Source organism: Haliotis rufescens, unplaced genomic scaffold (assembly GCF_023055435.1).
Source record: "Haliotis rufescens isolate VD_foot unplaced genomic scaffold, xgHalRufe1.0.p SCAF_1, whole genome shotgun sequence".
Classification (NCBI taxonomy): Eukaryota; Metazoa; Mollusca; class Gastropoda; order Lepetellida; family Haliotidae; genus Haliotis; species Haliotis rufescens.
In genome coordinates, this window is record NW_025963779.1 from 31,958,710 (window position 1) to 31,982,044 (window position 23,335).

At 40.0% G+C, this 23,335-nt stretch overlaps 1 protein-coding gene across 1 annotated transcript; it reads right to left on the reverse strand.

Moving 5' to 3' along the window:
• Nucleotides 1-1,161: 1,161 nt before the first annotated feature.
• LOC124110945 lies at nucleotides 1,162-22,588 on the reverse strand. The gene is made up of 10 exons (XM_046470439.2): nucleotides 22,423-22,588; nucleotides 17,429-18,365; nucleotides 15,260-15,566; nucleotides 12,105-12,215; nucleotides 8,025-8,219; nucleotides 7,618-7,893; nucleotides 6,519-6,751; nucleotides 4,884-5,008; nucleotides 2,267-2,327; nucleotides 1,162-1,394 (listed from the first exon to the last, which is right to left on the reverse strand). The coding sequence occupies exons 2-10, from the start codon at nucleotides 18,329-18,331 to the stop codon at nucleotides 1,293-1,295; spliced, it is 2,313 nt and encodes a 770-aa protein (XP_046326395.2). The 5' UTR covers nucleotides 18,332-18,365; nucleotides 22,423-22,588; the 3' UTR covers nucleotides 1,162-1,292.
• Nucleotides 22,589-23,335: the final 747 nt, after the last annotated feature.

The following is a 23,335-nucleotide window of genomic DNA, read 5'->3' on the forward strand; positions in this document are numbered from 1 at the left end:
GTGGTTAATATCATGAGCATCGATCCACGCTGTCCTGATCTCGTTGCTCAAGCTTTTAGTCACTAGTGTGTCACTTTGAGACTTGATTATTTACAGGCCACTGTGATTTAGATAAACTATGGCTGACTGCAACATTTACTCACTCACTCTTAACCATGATAACTGTCCACTTACCAACAGCTCAAATGTCAATTTTATAGACCTGGGCCCCGTTCCTCAAAGCAGTCTTAGCGCTACGATGATCGTAAGCCTGTGTTAAAGTATGGGACTTATGATCACCTTAGTGCTAAGATCACTTTGAGGAACAGGGCCCTAACCGAAACAGATGTGCTCTCGATAACACTTTGAAAATATCACATGGTAATGAAAGCATTAATGATACTCTCACATCAGGATTGTTTGCTAGAGATCTGGTATCAAGGCTCCAATTGACAACCAAAGTCTATAAACATTCCTATTTTCAAAGCTTATCAATGCTCCTGTTGACAAACATATCTATCAACATTTCTACTGACAAACCAAGTGTATAGACACTGCTATTGATAAAGTCGATAAACACTACAATTTGACCAAAACAAATTTGACTTTAAGTGGCACATCAAATTTGAGCCCTGTTTTGACAGCACAGGTATTGTGATTAGGGTGAAACGATACAGCAAGGTCAAGATATGATACGTATCATAACATGTATCATGACATAGGCCATGATACAATACGTATCACGATATGCATATTCATGTCAAATCAACTTCTTGAATATAAATATTTCAGAGCAGGTTTATACATTGTCATGCAACTGTTTGATTGGCATTCTATAAGTTGGTGATTAAATAAGAAAACATACGACTATATAGGTCTGACGTGACCCGTAATGGGATGTCCTCAGATCTTTGTTTAGCGGTAGCAAGAACTAAGATCTGATTTTAATGAGATTGATATAGATAACAACTTCTGGTTTATTTTTTCAGCAACATTTATACGAGATTCTTACACCGTTAAGATGTGAGAATAACTGTGTCAGATTCTACAGAAAAAAGTTTCTAAATGCAATATACCAGAAGTTATCCATAAAGTTGTATGTTTTCTTATCTTCATGCATCATGTACTGCAGGTTCTTCCTCGCTATCAAGACGACAAGCAAAATAATTGATTTTAGCTGGTGTATAGTCTTGTATTGATACATGTATCGTATTGTGGTATGATAACTCGCAATCCACCGGTGCTTCATTTCACCCCTAGTTGTGGTATGAGTCATCTCCAGCCATGTCATCTCCAGCCATTTCTCCTTTGAGTCAAGACGTGAGATCATCCATTGCTTCTGTGAAGTTGACGAGACCCAGGAGATCTGTGACAGCCAGTTTGGTTTCCACCGTGTGGTAGAAAAACTCGGGTGCCTGGTAACATATTTTAATCGCCATGACGTTTTTGTCTTGAAATGATTTCATCCAAAAAATCAACCCTTTGATAAAGTTACTACCAAATTTACATGGGGGATAAAAATTAGGAATCATTTACTCTACTGGGCTTTGGCAGACTGCTATGTGTCCTTCATATTTTGACATCACAACACAGGAGTTTGTTCTCATTTCATCATGGTTTTACAAGACACATAATATTGCTTCCTACACACATACAAAGTGAGAATGGATTCTAATGATTTACATCCGAGTCCTGGGGGACACAAGATTCATTAAATATAGTCAAAATTGGAGACAGAATGTTATACTGCAGCCATTTCTACTCTTGTGAAACATACACTCAGTGGTTGATTTTTGTCAATCTAACATTGAAATCTCCATCAATACTAGGCTTAAGGCTACACAACCACATTCTGGACACCTCAAAATTAATAATTACTAAAAGTCCCTCCCCTAAAAAAAAATAGATCCAGGTAAATCACTTAGAGTTAGGGACTGGTCTTAGAACTGTATCAACTTTTGCCGACAAGCCCCCTTCCCCAAGTTTATGTAAATCAAATTCATGGCCTCCCCCTAAATACATGTAACAATTTTTCGTGACAACCACCACCCCCCATCCCCACCCCTGGTGGTGATAAATTTTGTAGACCCTGCTTTTCTGCAGTGTCATTTTTCCATGACAACACACACATCTACAAGTTAGTTATGTCTTCTAGTTACGGAAAGGGGCGAGGTTTGCCGATTTCGTTTCTATGGCAATGATGACGCTGTACCATGGTTAAGCTGCATAAATACTTTCTTAATCTGTTACATCTTCTTGAAACCATTCAAAGTTCCTGTGTACTCACTTCATATCTCAAGTTTTGGAGAAATGCAATTTCACGGCCTGTTAACTTCTTCAGTTTTTCACTGAAAGCAAGTTTGAACCTGGGTTAAAAATATGTATGGAAAATACAGATTGAATTCAATACAATTAGAATCAATAAGTTAATTTCTGGTGTACTTAGTCATCATATATTGGGCTAAAAAATAATAGTCTTGGTTCTCAGGCACCGTCCGCATCGACATAAAGTTTGCTGCACGTTTGGTTTTTATTTCCATTTTTAAAAAACAAACAAAAACTCTTTAAATATTCCAAGTCCAATGGTAGTCAAATACTGTATTCCAGTATTTTACTCACCAAGGAATACATTTATGTAGGGAGGCCCTTTCCCAGGTTGATTGTACACAATTGTTTATTGATTACACAACTGTTTATTGGTTACATACTAGTTTGAACAACCGTTCCCCCCCCCCCCCCCCCCCCCCAAAAAAAAGACACCGCCCGCCTGCACTATATTTTCAAAAAACATTGCCTGAGAACCAATTTTTTTTTTAAGCCTTAGTCTCACATATGAGAAACAATACATACAGTGGAGAAACACTGCATACAGTGGAGAAACACTGCATACAGTGGAGAAACACGGCATACAGTGGAGAAACACTACATACAGTGGAGAAACACTGCATACAATGGAGAAACACTACATACAGTGGAGAAACACTACATACCGTGGAGAAACACTAAATACAGTGGAGAAACACTGCATACAGTGGAGAAACACTACATACAGTGGAGAAACACTACATACAGTGGAGAAACACTGCATACAGTGGAGAAACACTACATACAGTGGAGAAACACGGCATACAGTGGAGAAACACTACATACAGTGGAGAAACACTGCATACAATGGAGAAACACTACATACAGTGGAGAAACACTACATACCGTGGAGAAACACTACATACAGTGGAGAAACACTGCATACAGTGGAGAAACACTAAATACAGTGGAGAAACACTGCATACTGTGGAGAAACACTACATACAGTGGAGAAACACTAAATACAGTGGAGAAACACTGCATACAGTGGAGAAACACTGCATACAGTGGAGAAACACTACATACAGTGGAGAAACACTACATACAGTGGAGAAACACTAAATACAGTGGAGAAACACTGCATACAATGGAGAAACACATACAGTGGAGAAACACTGCATACAGTGGAGAAACACTGCATACAGTGGAGAAACACTACATACAGTGGAGAAACACTGCATACAGTGGAGAAACACTGCATACAGTGGAGAAACACTACATACAATGGAGAAACACTACATACAGTGGAGAAACACTACATACAATGGAGAAACACTACATACAGTGGAGAAACACTACATACAGTGGAGAAACACTACATACAATGGAGAAACACTACATACAGTGGAGAAACACTGCATACAGTGGAGAAACAATGCATACAGTGGAGAAACACTGCATACAGTGGAGAAGCACTACATACAGTGGAGAAACACTACATACAGTGGAGAAACAATGCATACAGTGGAGAAACACTGCATACCATGGAGAAACAATGCATACAGTGGAGAAACACTACATACAGTGGAGAAACACTACATACCATGGAGAAACACTGCATACAATGGAGAAACACTGCATACAGTGGAGAAACACTACATACAGTGGAGAAACACTACATACAATGGAGAAACACTACATACAGTGGAGAAACACTAAATACAGTGGAGAAACACTAAATACAGTGGAGAAACACTGCATACAGTGGAGAAACACTGCATACAGTGGAGAAACACTACATACAGTGGAGAAACACTAAATACAGTGGAGAAACACTACATACAGTGGAGAAACAATGCATACAGTGGAGAAACACTACATACAATGGAGAAACACTACATACCGTGGAGAAACAATGCATACAGTGGAGAAACACTGCATACAGTGGAGAAACACTACATACAGTGGAGAAACACTACATACAATGGAGAAACACTACATACAGTGGAGAAACAATGCATACAGTGGAGAAACACTACATACCGTGGAGAAACACTACATACCGTGGAGAAACACTGCATACAGTGGAGAAACACTGCATACCGTGGAGAAACACTACATACCGTGGAGAAACAATGCATACAGTGGAGAAACACTACATACAATGGAGAAACACTACATACAGTGGAGAAACACTGCATACAATGGAGAAACACTGCATACAGTGGAGAAACACTGCATACAGTGGAGAAACACTGCATACAATGGAGAAACACTACATACAGTGGAGAAACACTACATACAGTGGAGAAACACTGCATACAGTGGAGAAACACTGCATACAGTGGAGAAACACTGCATACAATGGAGAAACACTACATACAGTGGAGAAACACTGCATACAATGGAGAAACACTGCATACAGTGGAGAAACACTGCATACAGTGGAGAAACACTGCATACAGTGGAGAAGCACTACATACAGTGGAGAAACACTACATACAGTGGAGAAGCACTACATACAGTGGAGAAATACTGCATACAGTGGAGAAGCACTACATACAATGGAGAATCATGGCATACAATTGAGAGACACATACCCATGTAGATTGTGCTTAGTCAGCCATTTGGCCACATCAGCACTTGTCCACAGTTTGATGGGGTCTGCATCTGGTTTGACTGCTGGGGAGCGGAAGGCAGCGGTCGTCTTGGCAACTGCTACTGGCTGTACCAAAGTACCAATACAGAACAAAGTGAGTGAGAGTGTAACTGGCTGTACCAATACAGAATGCAGGCACCACAATAGACAAGCCAAAATTGCCCAAAATAAAATTATGTATAAGGTTACCCGTAAATAAAATAACTCTTGAGTTTTATAGAAACTTCTAGTCCCTTACTACAGCTGGGTACAGACTACTAGAGCTGAGAGGGGCATGAGAGTGGAATGGGGAGGAATGTTTTATAAAATAAATATTCAGGGGTCTCAAAAAAAAGAATAACGCCTTAACAGCTGGTCAAACAAATTTCAGTGATTACAGTCACTGGTTTGCCTTGTCCATATTCCATTCATTTATGGGGTCCTGTGATACAGCTGGACAAAGCTGGCTCGTGTCACTCCTCATGGTTATAAACCCCACTCCACCATGGAGTGAATGCACATACCGTATTCAACATAATAAGCACCCAGGGCACCCTTAAAATTAGAAATAGGGGAGCTCTTATTAGAATATAATTTTGGTGAGAAAAAACCTGGAGTTGAAACATTTTAAATTTGGTGGTTTATGCTGACAGCTTGAAATGATACAAAAAAAAGTCTGTGCGTATTAGACACAACAGATATATTTTACAGAATTTAATTGCCCATAATTAAGGGTGCATATAACACACGAGTGCGTGACATACACAAATAAATAAGTGTACATTGATCAATCGGAAGGGGTGCTAATTGGGATTATTCACTAGCCAATATATTAGCAAATATCGCTGTGGGCGCTTATTAGAGCAGGGAGCTTATTACGTAGAATACGGTATCTGGGTTATACATAGATACCTACTACAAGTAACTATGATGTACTACTCATTTAATAATGGATGGGGTGACTGCTATCATCTAATCCAACAATGTGTTTGAAGATAATGATATTATATACATTTGTATAAATGGTCAAAAATCCCATTTAAATCAGATCTTACTGCTTGCTACCACAAAGATCGGAGGACATTCCATTACATGCCATTTCATTGGCGAACACTCAAGTTTGAACCTAATGAGATTATATTGACAAGGGCATTGTGTGCTTCTCTTAGGATGACTTCACAACATAATCTATGTAAATAGTTTGTTACTTGAACACTAATTCAACTATTAGACAAGTCCAATCTATTTTCATGTTTTAAGGACATGGGCGCCGTTCCACAAAGCCATCTTAGCGCTATGATGATCGTAAATCTATGTTAAAGTAAGGGAGTTACGATCACTTTTTGGAACGGGACCAAGTCTACCAGCTAACTACACGTCTCAAACAATATCTACCATTCTCCAGGCGAGCAGCACCCAAAAGTTTTACCAGTATTCGATAATTTACTTAAACCAGAATACAAATTTTCAAAATCCTTATCTTAACCTTTGTATTTGAAAATGTAAGGAATGAGATTAAGATCATCCAAGCTTGCAAGCGTGTAATGAATCACTAAATAGAGCTAAGAAGATATTCACAATCATGGACATCTTGTACCTTCACAACTCCAGCATCCACAACGTCCTCCGACAAACCGGGTTCCGCATCCGACAGGCTCCTTCCCAGCTCTTTCTTGAGGCCGTCCACCTTGGAATCAAAGCTGTATTTGCCGCTGAAGTCAAAAAATAACTTGGCCCCTAGGATCATCCCCAGCCAGCCATCGGGGCGGTACCCCAATTCCATGACAAGGGGCACGATGGGCTTCCTCTGGGAAAACGCATACTCTGCCTCTGTAATAATGGTAGTAAACACAAGTTATTTAGCAGTCAAACTCTATAAATGTAGGGCTCTGAGTGTAGCAACCTATGGACATGAGTACCCTGGTCTCAAAACTGACCTCAACATATGTACACGGTTTCAATGGCATTATATTAGCATCATCTAAGTCAAAATGTTTCCAGTGTGCCATTTCTCTTGCCAATCTCATTAAAATCAGATCTAAGTTCTTGCTACCAATCAACATAGATCTATGATTATGGGCTGTCAACCTTTGCCGTCACTGGTGCCATCTTTCCAAGGTCCCCACATGACTCAGGCTTGGGTAAACTCACATTTTGCCATGTTGACTTTCAGCAGGAATATCAGCAAGGACTAAGTTTATCAGTCTTAGAAAATCAGCTGGTGCTGTTTTCAAACCAAACAGCATGACACGATACTGGCCTAGTCCATCTGGCATCACAATCATCAAGATTCTCTTGGCCCGATCAGTCAATGGAATTTGGTAATTGCCCTTGGGAACCATGACCCCTGGTGTTGGAACCATGACCGCTGGTGTTGGAACCATGACCCCAGGTGTTGGAACCATGACCCCAGGTGTTTGAACCATGACCCCTGGTGTTGGAACCATGACCCCAGGTGTTGGAACCATGACCCCAGGTGTTGGAACCATGACCCCAGGTGTTGGAACCATGACCCCAGGTGTTGGAACCATGACCCCAGGTGTTGACCCTCAATTGGTCTACACTGTGCCAACAATGGTACATATTTAGGCCGTTAAATTTTTGTAACTTGAAAGTCAGATTGTTACCTCAAAAAATGAAATTTGATGATAATTCAAAATAACTTTGCAAAACAGTATTTTTTTTAAAGTAGTCACCTGCTCGACAGTTGGGGCTGTCCTTGTACCTCCGAGACATGGCCATCAACACCACAGATGCATTCTCAATGGCCTCTGCCATAGCTTGTAGTGTGGAGCCTCCCATGTTGTCAATGTCCATCCACACATCGTAGCCGTTCTGTTTCAGACAGTCCTTCACCTTGATCAGCACCTCCTGATTGGCCCACTGGTAGCTGATCATCACATGACCTTTGGACTTCTGATCTTCACTTTGACCTTTGTTGCTTTTTGTGGACGATCCAGACAATTCTTTGCCTAATTCAATCAGATATGAAATGCTCATTACTAGCAAACATACAATCTCTACATGTGCACCAAATGAATGAAATTTGTTTGAACACAACCGTTCATTGTTGCATGGAACCAGTCATCAGGGACCCCCTCACCTATGTCTGCATACTTCTGGGACTGAAGGAGGATCTCACGCAGGTTCCACAGCAGCCCCTGACAAGGCTTGCGGATGTTCTGGTCGGCAGAGCTGTGATATTTGTCCACCACGGCCTCCATCAGACCCGGCTCCTCCATCATCCTCTGTTTGTTGTCTTCATCAAACGCCAGGACCCACATGGACTCGATCGCCTCTGATGAGATACACGGAGGAACATTAATAAGTTGCAACAGTGTTTTGCTATCTAGTCACTGGTTTGTCTGGCTCAGACTAGGTTGTTTATAGGTCACAGGGATATAACCATCTTCCCGAGGCAAGGGAGTTAACTGAATATGAAAGTCCAGTTTCCACCCTTGCCAAACTAGGCTGGTATTATGGAGCTACATTTTGGCTGGACTAATGAGTCTATGCATAGTCCAATCAAAGTTTAAGATGCAGTTACACTGCTGGAGTGGAGAAGCCCGTTATGTACACAGAAGGGTTAAACATATTGGCTGGTGAAGCCTGTGATATAAGCAAAAGGGTGGAGCCAGTAATATAAACAAGAGGGTGGAGCCAGTAATATAAACAAAAGGGTGAAGCCAGTAATATAAACAAGAGGGTGAAGCCTGTAATATAAACAAGAGGGTGGAGCCAGTAATATAAACAAGAGGGTGGAGCCAGTAATATAAACAAGAGGGTGGAGCCAGTAATATAAACAAGAGGGTGGAGCCAGTAATATAAACAACAAAAGGATTATGACTCCACTCCCATAGTGTAACTGCATCTTAAACCTACTCAACTGTATAAACACTGCCTACTATCCTGTATATATACTTGTCAACCATACTCTGTACATCACTTGCTTGATAATGGTGTTAGAACCTACACCAAAACGTGGCTCCTAATTGTAATAAAGAAGTTGTTCATCCATAAATCTTATCCTCACTTTGTACTCCAACTTCTCAATGCCTCTCAAAGAAACAAGTTGATGTCAACATTAATATTCAAATATTTCCTGTATAAAGACTGAACTGATGATTTGAACTAATATATTGACATCATAAGGTTGGTTGGTTGGTTGTTTAACGCCGCACTCAGCAATATTCCAGCTATATGACGGCGGTCTGTAAATAATCGAGTCTGGACCAGACAATCCAGTGATTGATATCATGAGCATCGATCCATGCAACTGGGATCAATGACATGCATCAACCAAGTCAGCGAGCCTGACCACCCGATCCCGTTAGTCGCCTTTTACGACAAGCATTTGTCACCTTTTACAGCAAGCATGGGTTGCTGAAGACCTATTCTACCCCGGAATCTTCACGGGTCGACATCATAAGGAGAAACATACATGCTATAACTCAGTTCCCTCAGAGCTATACAATGTGCACTTTGAAGGAACTTATGAGGAAATTTATTTAAAAAAGATGAAACAAACATATATCCGCCATAGAAAATGCATGTTGTTCTAGGGGATACTTCTTCAATATACAACACAACTCCGTCTGCGGGTCCACAACGTTTTATTGTGCATGGGAGCTTTACTAGTTGTTTCGTGTTCAGCTCCCAGATCTCAACTGCCAGCTCGCGCCGGTCTAGATGGATATATCTCTTCCTAACATTCATTACTATTCTTTATAAGGTAATACAGCTTTGCCTCGTAGTATCTCGTCCACAACCAACATGCCTCTCGTGCAGTGGTCATTCGGCTGATCTTACCCTTGGCCTTATAAGACAACGGCATCAAGTTGCAGTCCCACAACTCCAAGAGTATGTATGGCTGGCCTCCTGCACCCCTCACTAGCCCCCAGTGAAACAGCTGACCAGTGCACGCCTGACCTGTGACCTGGTTACTCCCCCACGAGGGGTTTGCTTGAGGGAGAGGGGGAGGAAATGTGTGCTACTGCCCAGCGCACACTGCTCACGGTCCACTGTATATTACTGCATGTGGTATACTGTATATTACTCTAGAAATACTGTATACTGCATGTGATACATGTTCAACCCCACTACGTATACTTTCTTGACACAAAACTAAATTTCATTGACTGAATGATGACTAAAATAGCTTTATTACTTGCCCGTGAAGAGATCACCTGTTTAATAAAGATACAGCTGTATTACACATTGTGTAATACCAAAGAGCGTGCTTTTGTACTCTCGAATTGTTTTACGAACAAAAATTGAAAGCTCTCAACATCCCTTGGCTTATTCAACGACATTGCGTGTGGAGTTGATAGATCACTGAGAGGAGCTTATGCACACTCGATGACCCCAGCAACCTTGTTGCTAGGCTGACGTCACATGGTCACATCTTGCAACAAAATTCCACAAATTACGTCATCAGGTATTGTGACGTTATTGTAAACTTTGAGGTGCAAGGCCCGTTCCACAGCGATCGTATTGTAGCGCAACGACAGTCGCTAGTCTGTTAAAGTATGTGAGTTGCGATAGTCTTAGCCCTATGATAATTTTGTGAATTCTAAAGGTGGACCGTTGTATGGTATTAAAATCATACGTTTCAACTTTTGACGTGTTTGAAGTATTATTCTGTTAAACTCAGTTGGACTATGACGTGGATCGTGTAGGTGTGAGCATATTCATACTCAACAGTATAATTCTAAAAATGTTATAAATGGCAAGTAATAAATAAAATACTAAACTCGCTCCCGTGTAAAACCAATTTTATGAAACTCGTAAATAGCTGTGGTATCTGACACGCTTTCGCTCGTCAGATACCACAACTATTCACTCGTTTCATAAAATTGGTATGACACGGGAGCTCGTTTAGTATTCTATATTTCTCAACATGGCCACCACAACCATTGGAAGGGGGATTCCAACCTCTTGAACAAATACATGTGTAATCACTGGTTGTAACATGTAAGTAAAGTTACACTAAAGTTTAATGGTTCAGTGGTCTCTAAGGGGAAGATGTTTCCTGTGAGAAGAAATTCATGTTGAGCATTTAGGTCAAAGTGCAAAGGGCAAAGGTAAAAATATAACTCATCGCAAAAAAAACACAATATATGTGTTAAGCATTAAGTACAACTTTTCATTGCATTTTGAAGGAAAATGGCTGAGTGATTGTCACAATAAAATTGCAGCTTTGAGCATGGTTGAAGTCCAAAGGTTAAATCAAGGTCAAAATGTAAAATATTGCTTGAAATGGAACATACGCTAATTTTCCTACATGACCAATTTGATTACAGAAGACTTTCAGTGTTTATTAACAAACATGTCGTTGCCCTTGTCATTTGGCAATGGAGTCAGAATTAACTACTGGAATATTTGCTATCATTATCACTTTGGAAATATGACAAAACAATTTTGTGAGGGCACTAGGCTACCCAAGCAGGATCAGTTGCTATATCAGTGCTTGTAGACCTCTGCGGCTTGGAACCTTTTCCACAAATGAAAACAGTTGGATTTGGCCGATGTATGTCCAAATTGTTACCTTGTTTCATATTGTTGCTGTGTGTACATCTGACTGCACTTCGTAACGTTACAACAGGACAGGCCGACTATCAACAATGTCTGACTGCGGCTGTGACGTCTTGTAGACGAGGGTTAGAGTAGCTTCCTTTTTAAAGGGCAGTTACTCTAGTGGACAGACCGATGTATTGCCAAGAAAGGCAAGGAGAAACAATTTGTGTAGGCAATTGTGACATGTCATTAAATACCTTTTTGTTTGATATATAATCTGCCATATGTTGGGCTTTAAGTCAATGATACTCAGCAATAGACTGACTTTATTCATTAGAACACTGCCACAGTTCTACATGTGCAGTGATGACTGTAATGTATTTGTAAGACTGCACATCATGCTCAGGTACTTGTACGACCCGCACCTAGACTGGGAGGAACATCAAGCAATAAGACGTCTGAACTGAACGATGATTTATTCGTAACTGACGACAGGTACATAGTGATGACCTCACTCCCAATGCTGGGGCATGTGACTTATGACGTAGTAGCGCGTGCACATTGGTGCTCACAATATGTAAACAAACATAACACAACAATGACAACATCAGAACTGTGCTATCAAATGTCATATTCATGAGTGCCATATGTTCACGAATATACGCACCTTTCTCTTCCTCCATATCGTCTGATTTGAATAGTTCCAACAAGAGAGGGAGAGCTCCCTCTTCCACCAACATCTTTTTGTTGGCATCATTTCTGGCCAGTCTTCCCACAGCTGAAATTAACCAAACCTGCAGCTATAGTAAGATACCTACAATGAAAGCATGACAGATATATGGGTAAATATAGGATAGTTATGTGATAAATCGAAAAGAAAAATGAAGAATGAAGTGTGGTTTATTTCACGATGAAACGTTGTTCTATCATGACGTCATTTCTGGAGATTCGAACATGCGCTCGAAACTTGATGATTTCATATATTGGACTACGTTATTTTTTGGACGGAAGTGTCCAGAGAGTTGTTCCGCTTAGATGTAGCTGGGCGACGCAGATAAATGCGATGGCCGAACAATTGCATTTGAAAGCCTAAAACCGGGAGAGAAATGACAATCGGTATTGGGAGAAAAGGTACAGATAATCGACGTGAGGATTGTGGAAATACAATGAATGCGGGAAATACCCACCTGTACATAAAATGGACTTATCTGACATTGCAGAGGTCGGATTCTATTGAGGGAGTCATCATTATTTAAATACGGGTATATATTTTCAAAGCTTGTACATTTAATCATAATCCTTAAAGAGGCTGTACATGATGTTGATATCTCATATAAGAAATAAACGACTCATCAATGCTCATGGTTGTTTTCACTGCAGGGAGAATAAACCACTTAAGGCTGCACCACTAACGGTTTATTCTCCCTGCAGTGTTTTATTGTATGATAAACAACGACCATGAATTGGTTATTTCTTAAATAAAAATATGAACGATAAAAAACATACATCAGGCAAATCAGTCACTGGTCGTTGCTGTTGACTATGGTGGAAAACAAATAAACAAATTGCATAACCAGACATCTAATTAAACCTTGGGATCCGAACAATCTGAACCTCCTCCAAGCCCCATTGACGCCATTGTCCTCACATCTGACCTAAATGTATTTCATAGATTTGTTTACTAGAACTCCTTTAACAAGGAAGGTCCTGATATGCCTACCTAACAGATCAACACATAGCACGATACTTGATGAACGAGATGACTTAAATTGAAATACTTGATGCATGATACGATACATATTGACAGCTGACATTGGCATTCTCCATGTTTCATGAGACCTGTGAAGATCCGGGGTAGAATAGGTCTTCAGCAACCCATGCTTGCCGTAAAAGGCGACTATGCTTGTAGTAAGAGGCGATTAACGGGATCGGGTGGTCAGGCTCGCTGACTTGGTTGAAGCATGGCATCGCGTGCATCGATGCTCATGATATCAATCACTGGATTGTCTGGTCCCGATTCGATTATTTACAGACCGCCGTCATATAGCTGGAATATTGCAGAGTGCGGTGTAAAACAACAAACCAACCAACCAACCAACCATGTTTCATGTGGGCTGTGTAACAAGAGGTTGTTATTCATGAATCAGCTTGTGTTTCCATTTAGGCACTTTCTACTAGTTTTGTATTATCAGATCAAGCACAATGGTGATGCTAGCCACAGTTGTTGTGGTTCGTACACACGTAGTGTTACTTTTGATACAGATACAGATGAAATCATGAGTCTACCTGGTGTCACATCTTCAGGTGCAAATTTGTCATACATCGTTGAATCCATAAACCCCTACCTTTTACTTAATGTTCTATAAATACTATAATCCTTACAATGGTCAATAAATGGTTGATAGATAAGTCATAGGCAGAACAGTGACCTTAACATCGTCTGAGAACCATATGGTCCACTTTTGACCCAAAATGATGTTTTTGCATTTTCTTTCCAATGTGTGCTTTTCTAACGTTGATGTAAAAGCCTTGTTGCTGGAAACTAGTTTTTTCAGTGATTCTATGTCCAAAAACACATGAGTGGCTTAAAACCAGAATGTTTTATGTCCATTTTACACTCCGGCGCAGTGGTGACTCAGCATAACACCACTGCCACAGGCTAATTTGCATATCACGTGACCGGACTTTTCTCTTGTTTGTAAACAAACGCGCTTTTTCAGAAATCAGTATAGAACGGACTAAAGCAAGTATTTAGGGGCGCTTAACATATTGTTTTGCATAATTATATAGATATGCTACTACCACTGCGACAGTGAATTTCATGAAAATATATATTTATACATCAAAGTGACCGTATCGCTATAGCTCTCCTCTTGGCTTCAAAGACAGCACGTGGGACGTACAACCAATGTAAACAAAGGATAACTACACAAAAACAAATAGATTTTCAAGTATTAGGATACTTTCTTAATGAACCTCAACCATTCTTTGACATTTGTTTATGAAAATGTGTAGACTTGTCAAACATGAAACGGATGAAAAGCATATTCAGTATCTTGAATGAACTATGAAAGATGTGACGAATCATCACATGGTGCTGGCCTGTGGCAGAGGTACTATGCTGGCTGGCTGCTGGTCGCATGGAACTCTGGGTAGGAGAGTGTGTCCATTTCTATGGTCCACGTCAAATCAAATTCTTGACACAGATCATGTGACAAGGACATAGGATCACTTTATTCCAAATCATTTGGAAATAGAACCATTTGGTTATCATTTACCAAAAGTAGAATGTGAACATTGGGAGTGAATTTTGTGATCTGTCAGCTGGAATGCTGAACTAAATGTGATGACTTCATTACAATAAGCTGTCTTAAGTATGTAATTTCTCCTTTGGGTGAAAACTTTGGAATAATATGAATACGCCAACTGAATTTACTAATGGAGATAGAACAGTATGGATCTGAAAACAAATGTCCCAACTTCATTAGTATAAAAATAACATTTACCTGTAAATGAGATGAATAATTACTCTTGCTTCAAAAAACATATCAATTAATTTGTATTTGTTTGTTTTATGTGAAACAAATGCATATTGTTTATCAAGTTAATATTATACAGCACTTCAAATTATATAATATCATTTACTCAGAACTTGTGAAAGTGGAGATAGGACATTATGGTTCTCAGGCGACGACGATAACCTAACATAAACTTTCCATTCAGGTGAGTTTAAAATATATCTGCTAGCTCAAACACTATCAAAAAATTGGAAGAAAAGGACATTCAGTAATTGAGGTCGTAACTAAACAAATATGATCTTACTTCTTCCCAACTCTTTAGAGGACCAGCCTTTTTCTTTGTGTTGGCTATTCTTCAAAGACTTTCCAAAAATCTTGATCAGGAACTTGATTCCATCTTTGTGAGACTGCAGCAGGTCACTTTCCTTCTCATCCAGGATGTCAGCAAGAGCAGCTATGGCCGACAGCCTACACATGTCTAGTTTGGAGTCCATGTAGGATAAAAGCACTGGGGTGTAGTTGTGACTCTGCAGGTGTGGCACGCAGGGATCGTGCATCCCGATATTATGTACAATACCAAGGATGGATTTTAGTATGCGATCATCATTTGTCTGAAACCAATGAAGTTTGTGAGCAGGTGGCTTCAAATATCACATTCAAGGAACCAACCCCTTAATATTTATGGGTGGGGTGAGAGAGCCTGGAACATTTGTTTTAGACAGAAATTCACCAGTTTAAGCTTTAAGACAAAACATTTCCTTTGCTCAAATGAAGAGCCATTCTTTTTATATATTTTACAGAAAATCTCATTCATGAAACATGTGGACAAACTATTTTTTTCCAGGGACAGGTTATTATTTTCAAAACAATTCCAAGCCTACCACCCCACCTACAACAAACAGATTCACTAGAATAGAGTGAGTATGGTTTTAGCTGCCTTTAGCAATATTCCAGCAATATTCCAGCGGGGAACACCAGAAATGGGCTCACACATGGTACCCATGTGGGGAATCGAACCCGGGGCTTGGCGTGATGAGCGATCACTTTAACCACCAGCCCACCCCACCACCCTGACAATGGAATTACATATATCTGGATATCATAAAGTTGACACAAAACATATATTAACAGAAACCAGTCTGTGTAAGAATTAAGAGTGTGAACATGTGGGGTGTGAACATGTGTGATGCTCTTGCAATGAGTGAGATCACGCTGTACAGACAGAGCTCTGGGTATACACAAAACAGGTCGTCCTCAAGGAACATGTGTGATGCTCTTGCAATGAGTGAGATCACGCTGTACAGAGAGTGCTCTGGGTATACACAAAACAGGTCGTACTCAAGGAACATGTGTGATGCTCTTGCAGTGAGTGAGATCACGCTGTACAGACAGTGCTCTGGGTACACACAAAACAGGTCATACTCAGGGAACATGTGTGATGCTCTTGCAATGAGTGAGATCATGCTGTACAGACAGTGCTCTGGGTACACACAAAACAGGTCGTACTCAGGGAACATGTGTGATGCTCCTGCATTGAGTGAGATCACGCTGTACAGACAGTGATCTGGGTGCACACAAAACAGGTCGTACTCAGGGAACATGTGTGATGCTCCTGCAATGAGTGAGATCACGCTGTACAGACAGAGCTCTGGGTACACACAAAACAGGTTGTACTCGGGGAACATGTGTGATGCTCTTGCAATGAGTGAGATCATGCTGTACAGACAGTGCTCTGGGTTTTCACAAGACGGGTCAAACTCAGTAGTTCACATCATTGAGTGAGTGAGTAAGTTTAACGCCATTTAGTACAGTATTCCGGTCATATCATGGCGTGTCAGCTTAATGTGGGAGGAAAGCCCAAAGTGATGCAGATGAGCATGGGTATGGTGCTGTCAAACATTGAAACATTAAATCACTGCAAACCGGAATTTGAAGAATCAATCTTAGACGACTGGGCAACGCATGCCCCATCACTGAATGAGGCGGTGTATGGAGAGTTTGAAGAGTGGGTTTATTAGATTACACCAAATCTTATGGCCATAGAAAACAAAATGAAATCTTATAGTGCATGTGCAATTTCAGATTTCCATTTGTTTTCTATGTTAAGCACATAACCCTGCTGAGATTGCCCTTCTGTTCATCAAATAATACTATTTGTGCAATGATCAAAGTAATATATGTCAAATGTTCCCCATAACCCTGCTGAGATTGCCCTTCTGTTCATCAAATAATACTATTTGTGCAATGATCAAAGTAATATATGTCAAATGTTCCCCATAACCCTGCTGAGATTGCCCTTCTGTTCATCAAAAAATACTATTTGTGCAATGATCAGAGTAATATATGTCAAATGTTCCCCATTTCAAATAGAACTTTCAAAAATCTGATTAAGCACTTCAAAAATACATTACTAAGATTAATCCAGAAACATGACCAATTTAACACAAATGATTCAAATCTATATTCAGATCACCATTTCAATGCCTTGATCTCTTTCACGATGAGCAGGATACATGTCTTCCAGACTTGAGCGGAACACATCCAGAAAGCCTTCGACTCTACAAAACTCCTCACAGAGGGAGGGCACAGCATCCGTGAAGTTAAGCACAGTACTGAGGCCTGTTTTCAAGGGATTATTGACAGCAGGGACAACATTGCCTTCGGAGTCTTCATATTTCTTTTCTTTCAGAGTCAACAACATAAACCTGCACAAAAAATTCAAAAAATTTGTGTCAAGAAATATTTGTGCAACTTCTTGTCTATGTCTTGCGATATCTTGTTTTGGTGCAACTTTCATTGCATAGTATATCTTTCCAACTGACAGTAAGTTACTTCTAAAACTTCCTGTGGGAATATTTTCTTCAGTATATATTTCTTTGTCCATAATGTTGGAGATCAATTCTCTTGTCTTTGCAATCTGTTTTTCATATAGCGATCTTAACTCTTCTGGTGTCAGTTTTGGAGGAATCTTAGGCACATTATCTGCAGCATTTGGACCTTGATCATTTCCATCTTGACCTGCAACATTTTGACCATTTTGACCTTGACCTGCACCATTTTGAGCTTGACCTGCACCATTTTGACCTTGACCTTCACCATTTTGACCTTGATCTACAGTTTTGGTTTCTCCTACTGACTCTTTTCCAGACATCTCAGTTTTAGCATCCATGATGGAAGGTTTCTCCTGAGGATTTGAAACTTGATTCGTCTCCCTTTCTCTGGTGTTCTCTCTTGATTCTTGTTGTTCGACCTCCTTATTGATACAGTCTTTAGTTAAATTCTCATTTCCATTAATGCTCTGGACTTGTTTGTCAGAAATGGTCGACATTTGCCTTGAGAATTGATGAATGGATGTTTTTGAAGTCCCACATCCCATGCCAAAATACTTTGTGCCAGCTTTTCCTGATCATCTGCAAATACAAAAAATGGGTTTTCTATAGTAACATTGCATCATTTATCAGTCTACTATAACATGGCGGTTTTAAATTAACCATAAGATTTCCATCACTGCTCGCCTCATTTCAAAGCACCCCTCCTCACATGATTTTGTTGTCCTCAAGTACTCACAGATGAGCGAAAACTGTGTGTGCCCACCATCACCATAGTCCCACCTAACAATCATGTTTCTTGTGAGTCACATCCAACCACAGCCAATATCAAGAGATGTGCGCCTTGAACAGATTTTTTACTTTTTCATCTTCCCGAGGTAAGAGAGTTAACTGACTATATAAGTCCAGTTTCCACCCTTGCCGAACTAGGCTGGTATTATGGAGTTACATTTTGGCTGGACTAATGAGTCTATGCATAGTCCAATCAAATTTGTGCAACAAAATCAAAATCCTGTTCCTAAAATGCAGATTTCAGTCAATTGCAGGATTTGCAAAGCATGTGCACCGCCAACTCGTTGTCAACAGATATTTTTCAAATCTTTGCATTTTTAATCAAGGTGCTCACGGGATTTGATGCATTTCGCGATGTAAAACCCGTTTTATCACAACAGAGATCTTGATTATCGTTCAGATGGTCCTGACTGGGCGCCGCTATTTTGTTTGAAGCAAATGCATATGATACAAGAGGTGGAATCTGATTGGTCCATAGGAGAGGCTTAGAAGGGACATAACTAGTAATAGCCACTGGTGGCGCTACGATCGCCCAGAAATTCCAGCCTAGTTCGGCAAGGGTGGAAACTGGACTTTTATAGTCAGTTAACTCTCTTTCCTCGGGAAGATGAGACTTTTTTTAAATGGATCCCACCTGTCATTTTTGGATTATTTGGATTAAAGGCTTAACTTATTTACTGTGGTCTAACATTTTGTTGTCTCAAATGTGCAACAAGAGAGTAGTTTTATATAATGCTGCAAATGTCAACTTTACTGATACAATTAATAAGTGCATATCAGTTTGTGATGGGATGAAACGCCAATGCATCGGAGGATCATGATTTTTCACTTATCGATACAAGTACCAATCACAATTACACTAAGTAAAAAATATTGATTCTTACCTAAAATGTTTGTTTTATAACTGTTACACTAAACACTAATTAGTATTGAAAGTTAGTAGTGAAAGTTAATAGTGAAAACGTAAATATTTCACACCAAATAGCAGTAATTCGTCAGTGTGCCACGTAATTGGCCATCCTATCTATGTGTGTGTGTTAGTTGGGTTTAACTCCGCTTTTTTAACAGTATTCAAGTTATATCACAGCGTGTCAACTTAATGTGGGAGGAAAGCTCTAAGTGATGCAGGTCTCAGACGTTTACCACTTCGGCGAAACTCATGAGCACGGGTATGGTGCTGACAAACCTAGAAACATAATCGGGGCGAATCGGGATTCGAACCCACAATCATAGGTTTCTGGCATGCCAAAGGGACGCAACTCTGCACAGTGAATCACGGCACCTTAGATGACTGGGCCACCCGTGCACCCACCCCCACCCCATACTATCTATAAATACGTTGGCTAACGGACAGATAAGAGCACATGCAAGTATCATGATATAAATCGGAAGAGTAAGGTATCGTGAAACATATTGGATCGCACAGTTGGAGTATCATCGCAGCCCTAATAGCAGCCTTGTGTCAGGACATTGCAATATATATCCTAAAATGATACAAGATATTATTTCCATAAGAAGAGGGACTTCTCTCAAGGATTACAAATGTATGACTGCCAGATTGCTTAGGCAAAAAGTTAAAATTGCATTAAAACAATCAAAGGTAACAAGAAAACTTCACAATTGGTATAACATCTACCAAAAACATTTACTATTTATGATCAAAAGGTCTGTGATATTATGTTTTCAACATTTCAGATTTTGTCATTCTTTCAACCCATGGAATTAGTTTACCATGCTAACCCACCAAGAGTGATAGAATGGTTTCATCCAAAATGTGCAGTGAAAATATTTACTTTCCAGTACTTATTCATGTCTGCAGATATATGAGAGCACTTTGTAGAGGCAACTGAACTGGTCTCAGGGATGCAAACATTTGCCAGTGACACCAATTATGACTAAACGAGAATACCAATATATTGTTCAACTACTAGGAATTCTAACTTGATTAGAATCCTGGTGGCAGATTAGATTTCCTTTAATCGGTAATAAGAATATTAATTAAAGAGGTTCAAACTATGATCATGAAGGATAAAGTGAAAAGCTTTGACATTTATTACCGGTACTAGATTGTTTGGACAGGAGAGTAAAATGAGCACTAGTCATCCTGATATATATTATAGGGCGACACCCAAACAGGTATTTCAAACACGGTGAGAGATGAGGTGAAATGGGGTTGACATTGCATTCAAGATTATTCCACTTATGTCGCCACATGCGTGGGTGTGAGTGTGTCTGTGTGGCTGCTTGTAATAGTCCCTGCTCAAGGTTGGTTCCGTAGTGCTAGCTATGCCCCAGTCTAACTTGGATACCCTACTCAGAAACAATATACTGACCCCAAGTCGACCAGTTCTTGTTTTATCCCCTTAATGCATCAGGCAGGATAACAACAAGTAGCATCTTTTAAAAATCTCTTGGTATGATGCAGCTGGGGAGTGAACCACCATCCTGTCCTCCGGGCAGACGCTCTACCCACTAGGCCACAGAGGCAGTTATTGTTTAAGTAGACAAAATAATGTGCATGCTTGATATTCTTATGAGAGAAGTGAACGTGCAAAGGGCAAATAAGTAAGAATTAAAAGTATGACGAAAATACAATTGGTGTTACATATAGCATTTCAAGGTCTTAATCATTGATGTCATTTGATTGCACAGGGCAATTTGAAACATTATAGAAATAAGTAGATCTATATGAAGTCTATAACAGTTTAAAAAACATTGTCTGAAGTCAGCAAGCATTTTTGGTTACAAAACTTTTCAATTACAATAATGTTAGTTTAGCTTACCGGTATCCTACTGCATGGGGTTTTGTCTGGAGACTTGATATTTCTTAACCAAGATGCGAAACCAGGCCTTTTTCAAAATATAACTACCGTATTCAACATATTAAGCGCCCAGGGCGCTCTCAAAATTAGAAATAGGGGGCTCTTAATAGAATATTATTTTGGTGGAAAACAACAGTGTTAAAAGATCGTGGTTTATGCTGACAGCCTGAAATGTTTATATACGACAGATGTATTTTTCCAGAATCTAATTCACAATTAAGGATGCATATAACACACGTATTATACACGAATAAATAAGTCTTGTGTATATTGATCAATCGGAAGGGGTGCTAACTGGGATTGTTCACTAGCCAATATATTAGCAAATATCGCCGTGGGCGCTTATTAGAGCGGGGCGCTTATTACGTCGAATACGGTATATATAAGCCTAAATATATTTTCCTTTTATAAACATCTTGCAACAATGTACTTTTTTGTGGCAAACAATCAGATCTAATGTTTCTGAAGCACTCTGAGTGGCCTCTGTGGTCCAGTGGTAGAGCATCCGCCTGGAGAAGGGAAGGTCTGGTGTTCGATCACCAGCCACGTCATACAAAAAGATGTTAAACGATAGTACTTCTTGTTACCCTTTCTGGCGCACGGCATTAAGGGGCTTAAACAAGGACTGTTCGGCTCGGAGTCAGTAGGCCTATAGTCCCTACGTACTGTGTCTGAGTGGGGTATTCAAGTTAAACTGTGGCATGGTATCTCGATCAGTGGGCTAGCACTATAAATCGGGATCAGTCCGGACTAGTACAAAGAGGCAAACACACACACACACACACACACACACACGTCGCTAGACTCTTATATAAGTGCAATAATCTTGGACGCGACGTTAAACCAATTTCACCTCACCTCACCTCACCTATACACATACACCTCATTGTAACTGCACCGTGATTAATATTACGCGAATAACGGAAACTTCACATAGGAGTTTTAACTAGACAATCCGATAGGAACTAAATATATGTTGCTGATATTTAAACACGAGTACATTTAGATAGTGAAGGACAGCTCACCTAGTCAAACGTGAAACCAGATACGTGACCTCGACATGAATTATTCTTGTAGGCAAATATCATCTCAGTCTGTTGCATACCCAGTTTAAACTTGGATGTGTGTTTTTCTTTATTTAATGTAAACGAATCTGTAACTCCGAAACTCCGTGAATATCAACACTGTTTATTATTGTTTACACTGGAAACCATGCGGAAGCGCAAGCTCCCCGCAGCGATATCCAGTTCGCGGAGCTCTGTGAGAGTGTAACGAAGGTGTCACGCGCTGGGAAGGAGCTTGGCGAACCAAAGGGAGATAACTCTAATTACATTTTTCTTTTTCCCATTCGGTGCCTTACTTATCCTTGTCAACATAAGTTCATACCAAATCAATGTCAGATGAAAGCCACGACTGTTTGTTACGTAACAAATCGTAGCCACACCCTTCTCGTGGACACAATGATGTTTATTAACGGCGAATTCGTAGAAAAACCTGGAGTAAATTCGAAGACACATTTTTATATTGAATGCTAATTCTTTGGTAGGCTGGTATGTGGATTATTGTTATTAAATCCAAAATACAGCACGACAACGACGATTTGAGGAGTTTAACGACCGACTGCTTCTGCCATTGGTAATTTCGCAGTCGGGGACAAGGTGGTTAATGAAGAATTATGAATAAACATATAGATCTATATAGTAGTAAGAAAACATCAGTCCCCCAAAAATAAAACTAGGGGAGAAAAAAATTGACATCAATAATAAAGAGAATGTTTAACTTTGAAATGGACGTAAGGAAAATAGCATCATACCCTTCTTCGACATCAACATCATACCCTACTTCGACATCAACATCATCCCCTACTTCGACATCAACATCATACCCTACTTCGACATCAACATCATCCCCTACTTCGACATCAACATCATCCCCTAC

Coding starts and splice junctions, on each gene's coding strand:
- LOC124110945 (XM_046470439.2), bottom strand. CDS start 18,331: ATGGGATGTGGGACTTCAAAAACATCCATTCATCAATTCTCAAGGCAA. Junction 7,894..8,024: donor CCAGAAGTATGCAGACATAG/GTGAGGGGGTCC, acceptor TGATTGAATTAG/GCAAAGAATTGTCTGGATCG. Junction 6,752..7,617: donor CAGCCCCAACTGTCGAGCAG/GTGACTACTTTA, acceptor CCATTATTACAG/AGGCAGAGTATGCGTTTTCC.